This window comes from Atractosteus spatula, chromosome 20 (genome assembly GCF_055471065.1).
Source record: "Atractosteus spatula isolate fAtrSpa1 chromosome 20, fAtrSpa1.hap1, whole genome shotgun sequence".
Classification (NCBI taxonomy): Eukaryota; Metazoa; Chordata; class Actinopteri; order Semionotiformes; family Lepisosteidae; genus Atractosteus; species Atractosteus spatula.
This window is the reverse complement of record NC_142725.1, coordinates 7,911,793-7,930,649: the sequence shown is the minus strand read 5'-3', so window position 1 is coordinate 7,930,649 and position 18,857 is coordinate 7,911,793. Positions and strand designations below refer to the sequence as shown.

At 39.0% G+C, this 18,857-nt stretch overlaps 1 protein-coding gene across 1 annotated transcript in view; it reads right to left on the bottom strand.

The window, feature by feature from the left end:
• Positions 1–3,657: 3,657 nt before the first annotated feature.
• LOC148817467 (arf-GAP with coiled-coil, ANK repeat and PH domain-containing protein 3-like) overlaps positions 3,658–18,857 on the bottom strand; it is a 42,743-nt gene continuing 27,543 nt past the window's right edge. Inside the window, exons 16-17 of the mRNA XM_088938480.1 lie at positions 10,128–10,183; positions 3,658–7,364 (exon numbers count right to left, since the gene is read on the bottom strand). Coding sequence (XP_088794606.1) covers positions 7,296–7,364; positions 10,128–10,183 — 125 coding nt within the window. The 3' untranslated portion in view covers positions 3,658–7,295. The remainder of the gene's footprint in view (positions 7,365–10,127; positions 10,184–18,857) is intronic.

Sequence of the window (18,857 nt, the reverse complement as noted above, 5' to 3'; positions counted from 1 at the left end):
TGTGAAACCCAACTGACCTGTGTTTCCAGGAGTGGATTTACACACTTGGGAACCAGGGTGGGAGACACTGATGTGGATATCTTACTTCTGGAACAGTTAGTAGAAAAAACCTGAAGGAGATGGCAAGGAAGCATAAGGTGGAAGCTACTAGATTTTCACAAAATTGAAATGATCAGAATTAATTAAGGCATAATACTTTTAACCAAGATTCAGATACAAACGTGTCCTGTAACCCTGTATTGGATAAAGCGGTTAGAAAATTAATGGATGAATGATATGCTTACTGTAGGTATCTTAATTAGGCAGGAATGTTATGCAATAAAGCAAAAACAGAATTGCAAGATGATTGATATTATATATATTATAGATGTAATATATTATACATAGAGATTATTAATTAGAAAATACTGTGAGTTTATCATGTCAATGCATTGTGTATTGATCGAGACAGAAACACATTTAGGAAATTGCAATATTAAGAGAAGTAACTAGATGGCAATGTTGTCCTTGTTCAATCACTGTGCTCATTTTGTAGAATAAATCTTCAGACAACTTTAGAAAATGGTCTATTGTGTGAGAATGAATACTGTCTTCTACTGTAGCATAAGAAACACCAGGGTAGTGTAAGCATCCAGGATGTGTTTAATATAGTGACTGTGTTAGCAATGTAATGGGCATTAGCACTTAAAGTACACTATCAATATCGGACCTCAGTGTACTACATGTATGAAAGGAAATCTGTACAAACCAAGGGATAGATTTCCTTATCCCAGATCAAGACCTAAAGTATATACTGTATTAATAATTACTTTCCACTAGGTGTGACTTAAAATCAACAGCTTTACTGACATCAAAAGTTTCAATGTATTCTGAATCGTGTAGGAAAGATTTTGCAAATGCTTTTGCTATATAAAATGTCCAAGTATGTATACACTTCATCTTTAATAATTATCATCATACAATACTTTACATTCGGGTAAACGCGGGGCTTATGTTACTCAAATCATCAGAAAAGTGAATTTCATCTTCTTCTCCTCATCCTTTCTCCAGGCCAATAATTCACATAATTAATCCAGACCACGAGAATGTGTGTTAATGAAGCCATTTCTCCTTAACAAACATTTCCAAAAAAAATTAGACAATAACGAACCTCAGACAGCTGGAAATGGTATGATTCTATGATTTGGTTTATTACTTTTCATAACAGGAAAGGAAAGAATGTAAAATATCACAACAATCAATGCAATCCAGCAAAACTGTACAGAGTGCAACTCTGTCCTATTGAATATTACACCCTCCTAATCTTCTATTGAAGAAAAAGGAGCAGGCTGAGAGTGGGAGTAGGAGTGGGAGAGGAGCTGTTACTCAGCATCCTGCCACATAAACCTTAAAGGCAGGAATACCATCACTCTCCAAAACTTAAAAGTTCCAACATCTTGTTTGGAACTACATTCAGAAACCAGTTTGGCCGAACAAGATGGTTCTGGTTGTTGCAGAATTGCATTTCCATGATTTAGTCCTAAAAGAAAAGGAACCATTCAAATTTTCCCTAGCATCAAGGTGATGTTTTCTAGTGATCTGGTACACAGAAGCCACTGTTAGCCGTGATTATAACGGAGCACTCTTAGTAAAATAGCCCATTTAATAAGGTTTTGAAACTGTCTATTCACCACCCCATGAAGACATGCATCAGAGAACCAATATCCAATACCTTTACGACCTGATATATTTATTTATGAAGCTGTTTTATATTCATATTCTGAATATGCATTTAACACATTAATTCAAAGTCAGCAATAGCACCTAATTGTAATCCTATGAATATAGTCAAGACCATCACCATTAATGGGGTTTATGGAAATCTGTATTATTGCATCCATCCATTTTCTATCTGCTTCTTCTAACTCAGGGTCGCTGGCAGCATCTCTGCTCTCAGGACACACGCTGGATGGGACGCTGGCCCATCCCATTACACATACTGTAGACACAGACGCATACCCTCACACCAGAGCCAATTTTCCCAGAAGCCTATTAACCTACTGGTATTTGTTTGGTTTGTGGGACAAAACCAAAGCCCCCAGAGGAAACCCACACAGACACAAGGAGAACATACAAACTCCACACAGACAGCACCCCAGGTCCGGAATTGAACCCAGGGCCCCAACGCTTTGAGGCGCCAATGCTAACCACTGCACTACCGTGTCTCCCTTATCTGCATTCTTTTCTTACAATGTTTAATAAGCCTGGAGGATCTAGCGGCTGATGGAAGAATAAAACAATTCTTTCGAATTACTTCTAAAATGATGGAGGGGAAAGTGTGGCAATACAAAAGTATCATGCCAGTGCCTTCACAGGATGGGGCAGAAACAGCTGGAACAGGAGCCAATAGGCCAGCCTTTCTTGACTGATTCAATCCGCTGAAGCCATGCAGTTCAATCACAGTTTTGGGCCCAATTAAATAAACCATTAATTGGCTTTAGTCTGAACTTAAATGGAAAAGCACTGCTAATTTAACTGTTTCTAAAATTACAGTGTTATAAATAATGTTATTTGCTGACCGTTGTGCTTGACTGTCTTCAAGCGGTCTGTCGCCAATGGTAACTCAGTCAAGACCCACTTCCTCTGCTCCTAGGTGAGGTCCACAGTGGGTTTGTGCTCTGCCTACATTATGACAGCTGTCCTAGGGCTTCTATCCATTGTTCCTGTGTGCACTAAGGGCAGCATCCAGGTTAGGTGTGAAAAGGAAACTTTCCTCAGGGACTGAATAAACAATGAACAACACTGTGAGACCTGGGCAATGCCATTCCCAATCCAAAAACCCAGAGGGATTTCCAATTTTAAGGCTTTTGAATCAACCCTCCAATGATATGGAGGGATGTACTGTAAATGTAACTTTAGAGTTCATTTTCACCAGCCAGATCGACACGTGGGCTGAAACGATAGTTTAGAAAGAAGGGAATGCAAAGGAACTAACAGGTCGGTTGTGCATACCATCAGAAAAAAGGCAGCACTTTGTTCGGCATTGTAAAGAAGTTGAAGCCCCAGAGTAGAAGGTGCAGTGAACCAAAAGTACTAGTAAAAAACATAAAAGGGAGAGAGAAGAATATTTCACCGAGAGCTGGTTTTCTTTTGCTCTGAAGGACGAACATTGATCTTGGGCATTTCAGATTCCTCTCTGTGCTGTAAAAAATAGCCTTGAGGTGGCATCTAAATATAGAGTCCGGGGAGCATGAGGGAAACAGAAATTGGGCTTTTCATTAGACGAGCCTTTCCATACCTGTTCTGTGAGCTCTAGCCATGACAGTAGTTGGCGCAGCACGGCCTTTGGCTTTTATTCAGTGCATTTTAAACTTAAACCATAAATTCTATTCAGTACAGCTTGAACCAAAATCTTTTACCGCTAATGAGCAACGAATCTGCAAACTCAGTATTCATCACATTAATGTGTAAAGAGTACCCTGTGTCCCTTTCACAGTAGTACTTTTAAACAGTAATAAACATTGTAGCACTCAGAATCACGGTTTCAGCTGTTCCCAGCTGTAACAATCACAGTTTCCGGTACCATTATGGCCCAGGGATAGTAACCTTGATATCTTGAAAGTATCAATAAGGGAAAAGTGGTCTGTAGGAAAATAACACAACATGTACTGTATAATTCATGAGCCATGATAAAAGTTGTTTTATTTCAACATCAGTTTACAAAATCAAAGGTCTTCACATTTGTATGACAAAATACCATTAAATTTGTGATATATTACTTAGCATTTTGTGTCTAAATAACTGATTCTTATTTAATTTCATAATATAAAATGATAACATATAAATGCGTGAGACTACTCCAGCATAGTCCATCATATTTTTTCTCTTTTACATGATTAGAAGATTAACATTCAACAAAACATGCAAATAACACACATGCCTGCGCACCCTGGGAGACCTGTCTTTATCTACTTCAAGTCCAACATTTAAAAAATGGTTTAGATGAGAAAGTAGGTGTCTGAAATTCCAATCAATTCTCCAAGAGGTGGACCCACCGATCCATTTCAATGAATGTGAAATAAGGCAGATGACGTCATCGTGTCACGGACTGAATCTAAACTGTGTTCCACTCACACAAGTAAACCCAAAACTTGTTACTTTCCATAGGGTCGAAGGAAGACCACTTACTGTACAAACACAAAGACTGCATTAAATGACATCCTGAAATTGCTTTGATTGGAGTCACCCAAGGCTCTTAACTCAATATACTGCTATCAATAAATCACATAAACAAAGCTGAAGCTCCTGGAATGTGGTTCGTTTTCGATTCTGGGTTGGATTACAGAAAAAAAAGCTTACAATGTTATGTGTGTAAGATACTCTACAAAAAATTAAAGTCAAGGCTATACACTCTAAATGATATTCTGTTGGGCTGATACACATTGGTGTGGTGGCTACGTCTTTTGCCTCACAACTCCTGGGTTCAGTTCCAGCTTACCCCTGTCTGAGTTGTAATGCATTGGATTACACTAGGTGCTCTGTGCTTCCTGTACTGTGCAGTCCTGATGCCTGAAACGTTGCTTCTTATCTTCCACAAAAAAAGATGGTAAATGCTTTTTAATGAACTAGTGGTTAGAAATTAAATGTTAATTACTAGGCTCTCCCAAGTGTAGAGCCTCAGTTCTGACAGACAGCAGTTTAAGTCGAGCCTGAAGATATTTCTATCTCTTTAATTCATTAGGCAAATTCATTAAAAGCAATGGTCTTCTTGTTGATTCTTTTTTTGTTTCATTAGCATTCTAATGTAAGGGCCTGTGTATTTCCTCTGAAAGGGTGTTTCGAAGTCAAGTCTTCAACTGATGCGGGTAGTTTGATTTCTGGTTTGTGTGGTACCTGAACACTACGTTACATAATTCATCTTTTAATCCAATGAACGAAACAAATATAACCTTTCTCCCCAGGAATGTTTTTCAGATAGCCTGCATAAGTCACAGATCAACATGACTTGCCTGCAACTCAATCCCCTATTGGCACCAGACAGGGGAAACTTTAACGTGTGGATCTCACATCACTGTTTCGTCAGAGTTAATGTAAACATAGCTGCTAAATAAATATGTGCTGAAAACCGTTTTGTCTGTTGAGCGTTTAAGTGAGTTTGCTGTACTGTACTTCAGCTTTTCCATGTAATGCATCAGTTGTAGGACAGCTGTTATCTATTCATAAGAGTAGATTTGGATGGACAAAGTTCTGGACCAAGATTATAAAAAGCAGACTGAAATTGCTCTAATTCAATGAAACTTTTAATTTCTGCAAGAGCCTGGTACTTGACTTCAAATCAAATACTCTTTCAAAGTCATTAACAGTAAAACCGTTGAGAAAAACTTAAATATTTCAGATTGAACAAAATAAGCAAAATAACGGAAAACATCCTGTTTGACAGGAGGACAAAATCTCACGAGAATCAAAAATATAGCACTAAAAAGACGTTCAGGAGCAAGATTGGAGGAAAAGTCCTGCAAATCCTCACATAACCTGCACTAATACATATCCATACTGTACATCGAAATCCACAATGAAGAAAAACATTACAGAATGCTAATTAAGATAATAAATGTGTTTTCCATAATAACTGCATCATTTTCAGCAAGATATTCAACTGGAACATGAGTAACATGAGAGGTTGCATATTTCCAATATTCTTTTGATTTAGAATTGCAAATTATTTTAATTTTATATCACCTCAACCTGGAATTTACCACTATGATCTGTGCATGGTTCTTAACTGTCTGCTGTTTGAAACGCAGTAAGTCCCACACTAGGCAGTGTTGGCTGGAGGGGAGATATGGCACTTACTATCAACACTACAGGCTCACACGTGTCTGGCAGGTCTGCAGGGTTACAGCACTGTGGCCATCTGAGGGCGTCCTGAGCAGCCACTGTTAAACCTGGCCAGTTGTGTGTCTTCACTTGGGGACCTCTGGTTACTCCAACCAGCAATGTCTAGAGTGTACTGTACACTGAACAGCTGAACCACTAAAGCTCCATTAATCAGGTCATTCTGCATTGGATTAAAACTGCTACACAAATCACTTTAATGCATTAATTCTTGTAACGCTGAATGTCAACCTGACCTTGATCGCATTTAATCAAACACAATTATTTAGTAGGAATATCCTGCAATTCCAAACCACTTGAATGGTAATCTAGGAGTTCCCCATCCTGGTCTAAAAAGGGTTACACACCTGCTAGTCTTTGTTCCAGCTCATTTACACCTTTAAAGCTCTTCATTGCCTTGATGGTAGGGTTCATATTTGACTGTTTTCAGCTATTGGACATGGTGGAGTTCGCCTTATAACGAATGCATTTCATAAGCAAAACCCCCAACTTTCAAGAAGAAAAAAAAACATTGCAAAAATTCCAATCAAGCCATTTGTTAGTTTGGTTAAGGCTGTGAATTAGGTAAGTAAGCACAGCTGGAGTGAAACCAGCAGCTGTAGACTCCTTCAGCACCAGGACTCAGAACCCCTGTTCTGATGCACTGGAAGAAGTCAGATGAGCTGATGAATCGCAGGAACATCATCTGTCGGTGGTCAAATGACAATACAGACCTGAAGAACAACAGCTTTATGTGCCCCTTGCTTGAATTTTACAAGTGTACTTACAAAGACCAGAAATGTTTTCCATCTTTAATCTCAAAGAAAGTCTGAATATTGGCCTTATCCAAAAAATACTTGCATGCACAGGATTATTTTTCAAATCCTCCCTCCAAAAAGATAAGGCTACATAAGTATGGATATTTTTGTTAATCTCTCTACATACAGGTATGTACCAAAACGTTTTACCTGAAAACCTTTCTGAGGAATTTTTGCTAGGGTTTTCTTTTGAACCTAATCAGATTTCGGACTGAAACAAAAACCGTTGAACAATCCTGGCAGTGGCATTTGTATCATATGTAAAAATGAACATAAAATTGAAACAAAGTAACTATCAATTAAGAATCGCTGAGTATCTATTTAAGCATTAAAGGATAAGCTACAAACATTCAATTTCTTTCAGCCTGTTACCCATTATTTTGTGGTTCTTAGTAGTTTACTAAGATTTGGAAATCATCATTAGCAACCCCTGTGTTATCAACAACAACAACAAAGAAATCAATAATAATAATCAATCACAAACTGCAAGATGTAAACAGAAAACAAATTTCCACATTAGCAAGGTGACAGCTGGACTCTTGACACTCAGAGGCTCACTGGCAGGACTGAGGCGCCTCAGTCAGAGCTACCTGAAGGAGTGCTGAAAGAGCACACTTCTGCGATTCAACTTCTCGGGGTTGTGTGACGCCATGTGAGAAAACTCCCTAAAGATGTCAAGGTATGTGGCATCACCTGGAACACAAAGAACAAGACACGTTAGAGACCATGGCATGGCGAAAGAGGAGTGGAATCAGGTTAGAATGGCTCAGCGTTGTTCGGTAAGCCAGTGAGGCGATGCTGGGTATTTTCAGTCACCTGCATACAGTAAGTAAATAAGTTAAGATCTCTAACTTGCTAAAGCCTGGAAACGAGAAAAAAAAGTTTAATTTAATAGATTATTAGTTTGATTAAGGGTTTAATGAAGCAATTAAGAGCTCAGATGAACCCAAAGCAAGAAAACAATGTGCCTCAAACACTGAGTTTGTGAAACATTGATTTATATTGACTAAGGTCCCATTTCTGTAGCGTTTGATAAAGGGCACTGCATGGCGTGGTTCAGTTTTATTCTTTTGAGAATCAGACAGATACAGGTACATCTGTTTCAGGCAATCAAGGAAGTTCAGACAGCCTGGGGGCATTGCTGTTTAGCTTTTTCGCAACACAGTGCTGCTCCTTATGAGAGATGAGACAAGATGCATCATTTGTAGATGCGGGGAAAAATGGAGGGTTTTATCTGAACACCGTTTACCAATACAAAACACGACTCCCTGGAAAGTCTGGTACTGAAAGTCAGTGAATACGTTCCCAGATCTGAATATAATTGTGAGGAGTCTATGAGCAGATCTGCCCTATACACTGCCTTGAGGTGAAAAAGAGACCCTTATTCACTCTGTATTGGAATAAATCAGGACATGTCATATTCTGCTGTTCCTACCCTTTCTAAGGAATTGTTCTGCATGAATATATTGGAGACACCAATGCATCTGGACTTAACCAGTACCAGTCTATGGCAATATTATAACTACCGCATTAACCAGATGGCTTCATCCAAAATGACCTATTGTATAGTTAGTACAGTGGTATTTACTGTATAACACACAGTCAATATTACAGTACATGTTGTATAATACAGAAAACACTCCACAAAAACAGAAGAACAACAAGGTTAATATGATGAATTTTGACATATCTGAAGTACAGCACAAGATGCAGCACTAGTTCCAGGTGGTTTGGTTGCTAAAAATGCTCACTTTATGAGTGCAAGTTACGTCCTATATCTGACTGTGCTGGCACACAGTTAACTGATTCCTGCTATGATTGGCTCGTCTTCTGTGATCCACCACAGCTTCATCTGTGATTCTCAGTGTTCACTCCCCTGCAAAGCACTGAGGAACTCATAATGTATCAAACGACGAACAGGTGTAACAGCCAGGCATGTGAGAGGTCTGTGCTCTCCAGCCTTTATTCTTACTGTGCAGTTGCTGAAGTGAAAAAAAAACAACAACTGGTTATTCAAAATTGAGTGTAAAATTGAAAATAATTTACTCAAGTCGAGCTTTTTGCCCGGGCTGTTGCCAGTCTGAGTATCAATGTACAATGTGACCTGCATTCCTCTAACAGTGGAAGATAATGGTCTTGAAATTTTCCAGTCTTTTACAGTAGCTCGCCAGGTCCCTGAAAGCAGTAACATCAATAAGAACTAACATTCCTCCTCCTCAGAAACTAATATTCGTGCTTGTCCAATCAGAAGCCAACAGTCCTCTTTGTCCTCTGAATGGACTAGGAGTCCTCTAGGCACTGGGGAAATAGCAGACATTCGTACAAAATTTTGATGTTAACATTTGTTTTGCATATTCAAGTTTGATGCATCATTTGAAAATTACGGGGGTTTTTTTTGTTAGCAAAATTATTAACAGGCAAATGTTAATCTACTGATGCCTCACAGTGCAGGGACCCCGGGTGCAATTCTGGACCTGAGGTGTTGTCTGTGTGGAGTTTGTATGTTCTCCCCATGTTTGTGGGGGTTTCTTCTCACTGTCCAAAGACATACTGGTGGGTTAACTGGCTTTTGGGAAAACTGACAATGGTGTGCCCCTGCCATGGACTGGCATCCCATCCAGGGTGTATCCTGCCTTGCACCCCTTGTTTGCCAGTATAGGCTCCAGCAACTCTGAAGTGGACAAGGTGGTCAGGAAATGGATCTACTCGGTCAAAAGCAATGGTGAACATGAGAACATCAATAATAATAATAATATATGGTCTATTTAAAAAAGGTTTATCCATCCAGAAAAGAGTGGTATGTCATTAGCTTGTGAATTAATTTCCAACAAAAATAATGTCTTTAAGTTACCTTGAATAAAGATATCTGCCAAAAAGAAATATGGCTGATTTTTTCATTGCTAACTGCTAATTCATTTACACCACGACAATAAACCAAGTGAGTTGTGTATCCCTGCACCCGATAACATTTTAAAAGTGTCATTCAGGTTACAGAGGAGGGGGGGGGGAGGAGCACCAGACAGAGCCCTTGGAATAGCAAATCACAAACCAGAAGAGACGCTCCCTGATGATTCATCCATGTGGTCTACAGCAGCCTCATGTCACTCAACTCTGTGCAAACAGAGAGTCCTGTAGACAGGCAAACTCACAAACTGAGGAAGGTGACGGAGTGGAATGAGATCTACTCTGGATCTCTTAACTCCACAGGCAGACTTTGGAAGTTAACTTCAGCATAATGAAAGTGCTCGTCACATTTCATTCATATGATCAATGGGAAAAGGAAATGCTGTATTCTAGTCACAATACAATATTTCTTTTTTGTCTATGTGTACTTTCCTACTGTAGAGGGAGGACTGACCATCAGGGAAATTTGTGTGAGAAAAGAAAAACACCTTCTCAGATGAAAACATCAAACCAACAGAACCCCTCCAAAATGCACCATGAAGCTTCACTCACTCTATCCCACAATTCCTTCTGCCTTATCCTCCTGGTGGCCATGGCAACCCCCGTATCTAGGGAGGCAATAAGAATTAGTTCAATTCCAGATTTGCCACTGTGAATGTCTTTTTTTAACTTCAATACCCCCAAATAATTCATTTGGCTGTAGACATTTCCTGTCAGTGGGAAGAGCACTGAAGAGCTGTGTGATATGGTCTGAAATGATTACAAAGTTCTCAAGCCTTCATCCACATTCAGCAATAGCTACCAGCAGCATCACTCTCTTAAGGTAACAAAAAACATTGAATATTGACAAAACCTTGAGAGAAAATCTGAGAACGTTAATTGCTTTTTGCTGTTTTTTTTGTCATACAACACTTAGTTTCTTATCACAAAACAGAGCACAATTTCCACACTTAAGAACACAGCCTGAAAATGAAATACATTCAACTTAAAGTAAATGAAGAAACTTTGTTAGCTCACACATAGGATGCTGTGTAGAAGGCTGGAAAGGGAGAGAAACATTATTTTTTTCTCACCTCCTCACTGTTAACAATTTAAATGATACGATTTCTTTACAGAAACCAGTTTCACCTCCCACTTGTTCTCTTTTTTTCCAAATTCACTCACTTCCACGAACTGTGTGGGGGCGCACAATGATAAATAAATACCCCGTTAGCCCTTTTGTTGCGCCTTTTTTGTCTTTAAACCATTTCCCTGTACAGCCACCATCTTCACAATGTCGGGACCAGATCTCGTCAAATGTCAGAGTCCGGGCTGGCTAGGCCGGGTCTGAATTTAAATAAGAAACATCCAAAGAAAACCAGGCTGGTGCTGGAGATGGTGGTAATGAAACCTCAGCTACAGTAGGACTGTCCTTTCTGAATCAAAACTGGAAACGTTTCAGTACGGTGCATACTCGTTTTGGAATACATATGATGAATACTAATACCATAGGAAACAAGTCTGCAGACAAGAGGAGGCCGATACGCCTATTTTGCTTGTTCTTGAAGGAACCAGATGACATTTTAAGCACAACCTGGGTCTCAACCGCTTGGCTGCCAGACTTACAGCTCGTTGAGCAGACAAGCAGTTTCATCAGGCTCCGTTATCTATCCCACATGAATTTCCTTTTCAGTTCTTCTGTTGTGATCCTGTGATCTTATTTTGTTCGTTTTTGTCAACTAGACCCGTGTCTTGACCCCAATTACAGTATAACCTGTCAGACTTCCCTGATCACTGTTCTTTGTTCTTTAAGACCTCTCAGACCAGGAATCGTTCTAGTTGCTCTTTGATCTTTTTCTAAGCTTGAACTCGTTTTGTGATACAGTGATCAAACCTGAGCACAATACTGTCAATGAGGTATTGCAAACACATTGAAAATTGTGAGCCTCATTTCCATCTATTTAAATTACGTGTAGCATTTAGTTTACTTTTTTATTGCTCTTCCACGTTGCCATTAATAGGAAATAGAGGACTCTATGTGTACACCCAGATCTCTACATCACTCCTGCAGCTTAGAATTACTCACTTACAGTAATATGTGTAGTGCAGGTTCCTTCCTGATTGTATAGATCAGGTTGCATTTGTGAACGTGAATTTGAATTTGCCAAACATGTGCCCCAACTGCAGCATCGTGGCACAGTGGGTAGCATTACTGTCTCACAGCTCAGGAGCCCTGGGTACAATTCCAGGTGAATTGTCTGTGTGGAGTTTGTATGTTCTCCCTGCGTTCTCGTGGGTTTCCTACAGATGCTCTGGTATTCTCTCACAGTCCAAAGACACGCTGGTACTGTATGTCAATTGGCTTCTGGAAAAACTGACCCTGGGGTGAGCGGGTGTCTGAGAGACCCTGGGTGTCCTCCCCTGTGACCCTGAATTGGATGAAGTGGTTAGAAAAGTGATATAAGATACACCAGCAGTACTGGATGATTTTAGCATAAAACAAATCTTCGGTACTTGATATTATTTTTCCTCCTAGGTCCGCCATCGACCCCAAAGTGGCAGTTCTAACTACTGCGCCACTGTACCACCAGCTCTCGTAAAAATGTGACGTTAGCAGCAGTTTCAGCAGTTTCTTGTTTCAATCCCATATTATACTGTTATACTTTTTACAGTTTTCTTTCTGTTGGTGGACTGAAAAAAACTCTGACGCTTTGCATCACTTTTCTATATTCTTTTAAGCCTTTAGGGAATCCTCATATCTTTTTCCTGCTGTGCCTCTAGCTGTTTGCCGGTCTTTAAATCCTAAACTCTTCTCCACCAGTCAGCACAATTCCTTCCATTTATTCTTAATTTCTCCTTTTCCTAATTTCCAAAGGTTACACTTAAAACATATTTTACGGATTGAAACGTCGGCGTTATGCTTTAGAAGTGTAACCATGCTTCTTCAATCGACGATCGGTTTCCAGTTCACTGTCTTAATATTTTTTAGTCTGCTGTTCGAATGATATGAAATCTATGGAGGCTTCAATTAAACGCCAAATGGATAAACGGCTCCAGTGATTTTACCTCATCTATTCTCTCTATCAAGATGCTTTTATCAACTCTAAGAAGGTAATCATTCATCCAGCAATAACCCGAGGGCCTGTCAGCAGTGCGGAGATTAAAATCCCATGGTATTTTTGGAAAGTGAACAGGTGTTAACTTCAGTGTTGTAGCAAAATGCAAAAACAATTCTATTAGACATTGTCACACCCTAGATGCTTCGCAATAGATGTTGATCAACACAGTGTTTTCTGCTTTAAGCAAGATTACAATGAATAAACATCTTATCATCTGTGTACTGTACTCCAGTGCTACTGTATTTTCAAAGCCACATCAGCTGTCAACAGTTTCATCCAGAACATGTGGAAAGGTATCAGAAGTACAGGCGGTCTAATTACTTTAACAAAATTATCTGCCTCGGTTCCAGAGTGGCTTCACATCTGTTAAAAATAGATAAGTGCTTTATGTCCTGCTGAAACTAATCAGCAGAATGAAAACTGGGGACTATGAAGTGACAAAAGTTGCACAGATATACAGGTAGAATTTGACAAATGCAGTTTATTCCTACATTTTCCATTACACTTGAGCTTTGACAATTCAAAACAATCTTCAGCTGTAAAATGGTTGAATTGGCTGTCTGTTTAATACCGGAAAACCAACATGGTAAGGCACTACACTCTCTGAAAACCATGGCAAAGACATGCAGCTGGTGTTCAAATGTTTCAGCTATGCAAACTTCATTCCAGAAGTCCATCTGGACAGCTCCATGTATCCAAACAGACCTAAACACTACTATTTAAACCATATTCTAGGAATGCAAGTACAGTATTTCGGCTCTTTCAAAGGAAAGAACCCAGGATAAGTCAGATTCCGAAGAGTATGTCTCACACTAGCAGAGGAACGGAAGCTCTTTTCTGGAGGAGCTGACTCAGGCCTTGAAAAGTCTGGAAAGTACTGTATACACACACGCGCGTCATACCAGTGTACTTCTTTCACAGAGGAGAATGATTCTTGCAGGGAAGACATTATGGAAAACAGTTGAGAAATCTGCTGCTGTTACAAAACAAATGAACATTTCCTGAGTACAGTACAGTTCTTCACCACAGAGGTGCATGGCTAAGACCCGTCTACTGAATAGGCCCTTATATTAACAAATCATTTTTGTTGAGAGGCACTGAAACTCCTTAGCACCATGTAATGTCCTAGCACTTAATTAAGGATTAATTCATGCTGTTTCCTAGTTTGTTTTATGCTACTGTTATTATTTGCATGCTTTGCTTCCTGACCTGGTGAAGTACAAATCGACAGAAATGGCCTGCAGCGGTCTTGAAACAGCTCACGTATGTTGAGAACTGTGCCCAGATGAGGCTCTCTTCTGCGTTTGACATGTTACTCTACAGACGGGGTGGGCTGCAAAGATTAAGATGGTGAGGTATGCGGCCCAGTGTCACGCTATGCCCCTCATATTTGTTGCGAGTTTGACTGTGCCACTCACTGCCACATCTCCATGGTTTTAAAAATAACGTCTGTGTGGCAGAGGATTCTGGGAAATTATTGAATGACAATATGTGGGATAATTGTTGATATCCAATTACATTTCTCCTTTTCTTTTAACTGGTGTGAATCTGCCTAACCTTGAAGTCAGAATCAGTGCAGTGGTCATTCTAATTAACGATATAACGTATGTGGAAATTATATACTAGCAGAATTCAAAACGGGAAACAAGACATTTACTGAAACTAGAAAACACTGGGGATTTGGCACCAACATCCTACACTGTGATGATCTGAAAGCTTTATATCTTTTGCAACCTCCCTCATTTTATGTAAACCACACCAACATGTCATTATTTTACCTGGATTATAAATAGATTTTTGCCAGGAAAAAATGGCAAAAATAAAGATACAGACCCTGACCAATTCACAGTGATAACAGCAGCTGCTGTTAACAAGAGAACTGTGGTCCATCCGTGGTGAAGAGCCCTCACTGCACAGTCTCATCCAAAAAAGCCAGGTCCTTCAGAAGTGCTTGAGTGCTGTTCTTGCCCACCACCACCTCCATAGTACACCACCATTGAGAGATTAATGATGTTAGGCTCACTGACAGCAGAAATGTTAACCCACAAAGCTGTTACAGACACAGATTATCAGGGAGGAAAAAAGAACAAGCGAAAGGGTGTTAAGTTCATCCACATTTTTTCTTTTATTATTGTTCAGTGTTTCAAAGACGACGGGAAAAGAAAGAAACCAAACCAAAGACAGAGTAGCTGTGTAAATTATACAAGGATATTCCGAGACAGACCACAGAGTTCTCTAACAATACTCCAAGATACTGTACAGATCGTATAGCGAAAAGGAATAAAAAACAAACAGGAAAAGCTCACAGATGTATGTCAAAAGCAGGCAAAGAGTTAAATGCTTTAGCTTATTTACAGCACAGTTGTTTAAAGAAGTGTCTTCTACACCCACATTAAAACACACACCCAAAGATACAACACTAAACACTTCTGCTTGTGTGGTACACCTTACAGTTTTGGTCACTTTTTTTTATTTTTTTTATTTTTATTTTTTTAAGTTTACCTCGATATATTTTACGGTCCTTCCATCTGTACTGCGGGAAAGATATACTGTCATCTCACTTGCTAAAAAGTATGTCTTAAAAAAAAAAGCAAAAACGACAACTTTCACCTCTTTCTCTTTCATGACATTCATATGAATTGTTGGGAGTCAAGTGAAAAGTGCATTTATTGGTTGCTGTCAGGGGGGGGAAAAAACAGCAGTAAAAGGACATGATCTTGTATCCTCACAAGTGTCTGCAAAAGAACAATGTGTTGCAATTTAAGCTGATAATGAATGGTTCTTGCCCTGTATTTACATTAAATACATGCTGTCCAAAGATGGTTTTCATGGTAAAATAGTGTCTTTAAACAAACACACAAAGAGAAATGTAAGATTTAAACTTCGACCTTCCCAAGAAAGGTGTTTTTATTACAATAATTTACTTCAGGTTTTACGTTTCATACTTTAATTGATCAATTCCTCCCTCCCCCCACACAGCTGAGTCGTATTTGTAGGCCTTTGTCCTAACTTTTTAAATAAGTCAAAACATTGAAAAATGTTGTTACTTCACCAAGGCCTGTACAGTACTTCACATGCTGCAGTACAGCTGGTTTGGGAGCACTTGGATCTTTTATCATATTTTAATGTCTATCCATAAGTAGGATACACGTGAGGCCTGAGGAGGGGGGGTGCAGACACCATATTTGTGTCATCTGGTTAATCCAAGAAAGCTTCATCAAATTGAAAATAAATTCTCACATATAGCTGGGCATCTTCCGGTCCGGAGGTCCTCACCTCCTAAGGATGTGCTACCACTTTTCTAAGACTTAAAAACTGGTGATTTATCAGTGAAATAAAACAATTCAGATTGGAGGTGAGACCCTAGGGCCACCCTGGAATGTCAGGACAGGACTGTCCAACCCCAAAGAAAAACAAAAATCCTACATAAGTCCTGTAGGACTCTTGTATTTAGGAAAAATCACAGATGAAAGATGTGGAAGAGTTTAAATTGCTCCACAGTTACTTTACTCCGTACTGCTAATCTGGGCAGAACTGTTCCTGATGGGGAACACAGGGTAGATTCTTTTGTCCATCTGGAATTCATTTTTCTGGGCTGAAATTATGTTAGCATCTTATCCTGTTGGGGGTGAAATTTGGACTTTTATTCTTCTGAATTACAGTAGAACCCCAGCAGAAGATGTCTAAGGAAGTACCGTAACTCTCCAACTGGCAGAACCAACTCAACAGCACTGTGGGTTCTTTCGGACCAAAGACGATGTCACTTAGCCTCTGATGCTTAACGCTATGCACAGTTTTCAAACTCAACATTTGGCATCACATGATCAATTTAAAAAAAGAAAAAAAATAAGCTGGCATTAGTGCTTCTATAATATAGGGACAAAGTTAACCCATGCAATAAATGCTTTGATAATAATGGTCAACATGATAACATCTCATATTACTGGAAAGCACTTTAATTTTTTTAAAAGTGGACCAAAAAATGTGTAAACGGTAAGTATCAAGTCTTGTTTTCAAAAATCTATAGTTTTGTAGTAATGTTTTTTTATAAAACCCAGTAGCTTCGTGTTGTTAAATACTTTCGTCCTACAATATTTTCTATGAACTGTAGAATTTGAAGAACCAGTTTGTACTCGTAACCCAAAAATGTCTGTAAAAGAGACATTGTGAGTGGGTCCCCATTAAAAAAGGACAAATATTACCTCCAGTTTAAAAAAATACCATCTATGGTGTTTAAAGAAAAGTTCAAGAAATACAGTTTTCCTGTATTAAAATAAGACATTGCACTAGTCCTCTGGGCATATCAACATAAATTAAAAAACACGCAAAAAAACACTACTATTCATTAAAATACCCCACGCAGTAAAAATAAAACATTAAAATATCAAAACAAAAAATACTGTAGGTTGGAAAAGTGCACAAAGTTGATTTATACATAAAATCTAAATAATGTACTAATACTTTGTTTTAAATAAATAGTCTTGTCCAAGACTTAATATCAGAATATATACACACTTTTAAAAGAATGACCCTCAGATGCTTCAGGACGTCTTTAAATCTTCTACATCTCGCTCAGTGGCCTAGCTCACCTTGTTGGCTGATTCTATTTCCTTTTAGTCTTCCAAACAATGTTCATGATGTATATCATTTTTGTTCAACACAAAAAAAAAAATCACCTCATGCCACTACAACACAGTTTTGAACATATGCAGGATTTAAAACGTTGCATGTATATATGTAATTTAAGCAATAAGATGTTAAAGAGCCATTTCAAGTGGATTTGTCACACATACATTTTTCCCAAAAAGCTGCTCTGCAAAAGTCTTAGAAATCTGAGACATGATTAGGAGTACCATTGTATGTACTGTATCAACAACTTATTCCACTTGTGTTTTCAGCTATTACAGCAAAATGCACTGTTTTTACTACAGCGGAAACTGGATGAGAAGAAACTAAGCTGGTCGTTTAGCAATCTTCAAAAACCTGATCACGTCCACCCTGTCATCTACACAGATCAAGCATGAGCCGAAGAAGTGTTGAAGTAGCTGCGAGGTCACATTTACCAGTCAGATCTAACTGACTCGCTGTCAGGTTTTCCTTTTCATTAACATTTTTGTTCCCCTCTATATACATTCATAAAAGCTGAAAGGCTCGGTTTTGTACATGCAGATAATACAGATCTATGTGTATTAACTACTAGCTGAAACAAATGACTACCATTCCAGTAGAAGATCACCATAGGATCGCATTTTTCCCTTAAAAATAAAAAAAACCAAAGACAACAGATACAACAGTCAAAAATATGTAAGACTTTTGCACAGCAGCGTAATTGAAGTGAGATTCCCATCTAAAATAAGACGTCTGAAGTCAGCAGCTTATTACAGTGCACATATTCCTTTTGAAACCACGGTTTGCTGATTTAAGGGAGCAGAATACTTCCTGTCTTTTGTCTGCTCAGCAGTGACAGGAAAGGGGAACTACTGTGGCTACACAGTACAGCTGTGGCCACATCACTAAACTGCTCGTTTGCAAAGCAGCAGTGATTCAGATAAATGATCTATAGCAGGCTTTGAGACTACAAAGTCTTGCATCCGCCATCCTCAAAAATGAATTTGCCATGATGGTGTAAAACATGGGCACGCACTTGGGTGCTTAAACAGACGAGCTGAAAGTGAAGTATTTGGAATATTGGTCCCTTTTGAATTTACAGAACAACAGGTGTCCTATAGGCTCCACACTCGGGTATTTTAAAATGCGTTTTACACATGGCCACAACACAAAAAATCCTCTGTTTGGCAGTTATTTGGCCATAAAGAAAGACCGGGTGATCTTCAACACTAGTTTGGAGGACAGGTACTGTATGTCATCCTAAAAGGCTGTAGGCAGACGTGACGGCAATATAATTTTTCGCACAGTGGATCCTCCTGTGTGTGTAAGAATGTATCATTAACCCATGTGTTTACACCACAGAAGAATGAAGGAAGAATGATTTGGTAAAACTAAATTGTTTTTCTAAATTCAGATATTTCCTTGTTAGATCCGGACATAGAATTAGCAGTTGTTGATTAGCTCTCCTCACACCACTACAACCTCCATAGAGAAGAAAGTAGCATAGTGCAAGTTTAAGAGGCTTCACATGAAATATACTGCCACTGCTTAGCTCAGTACAGTCCCACAGTACCAG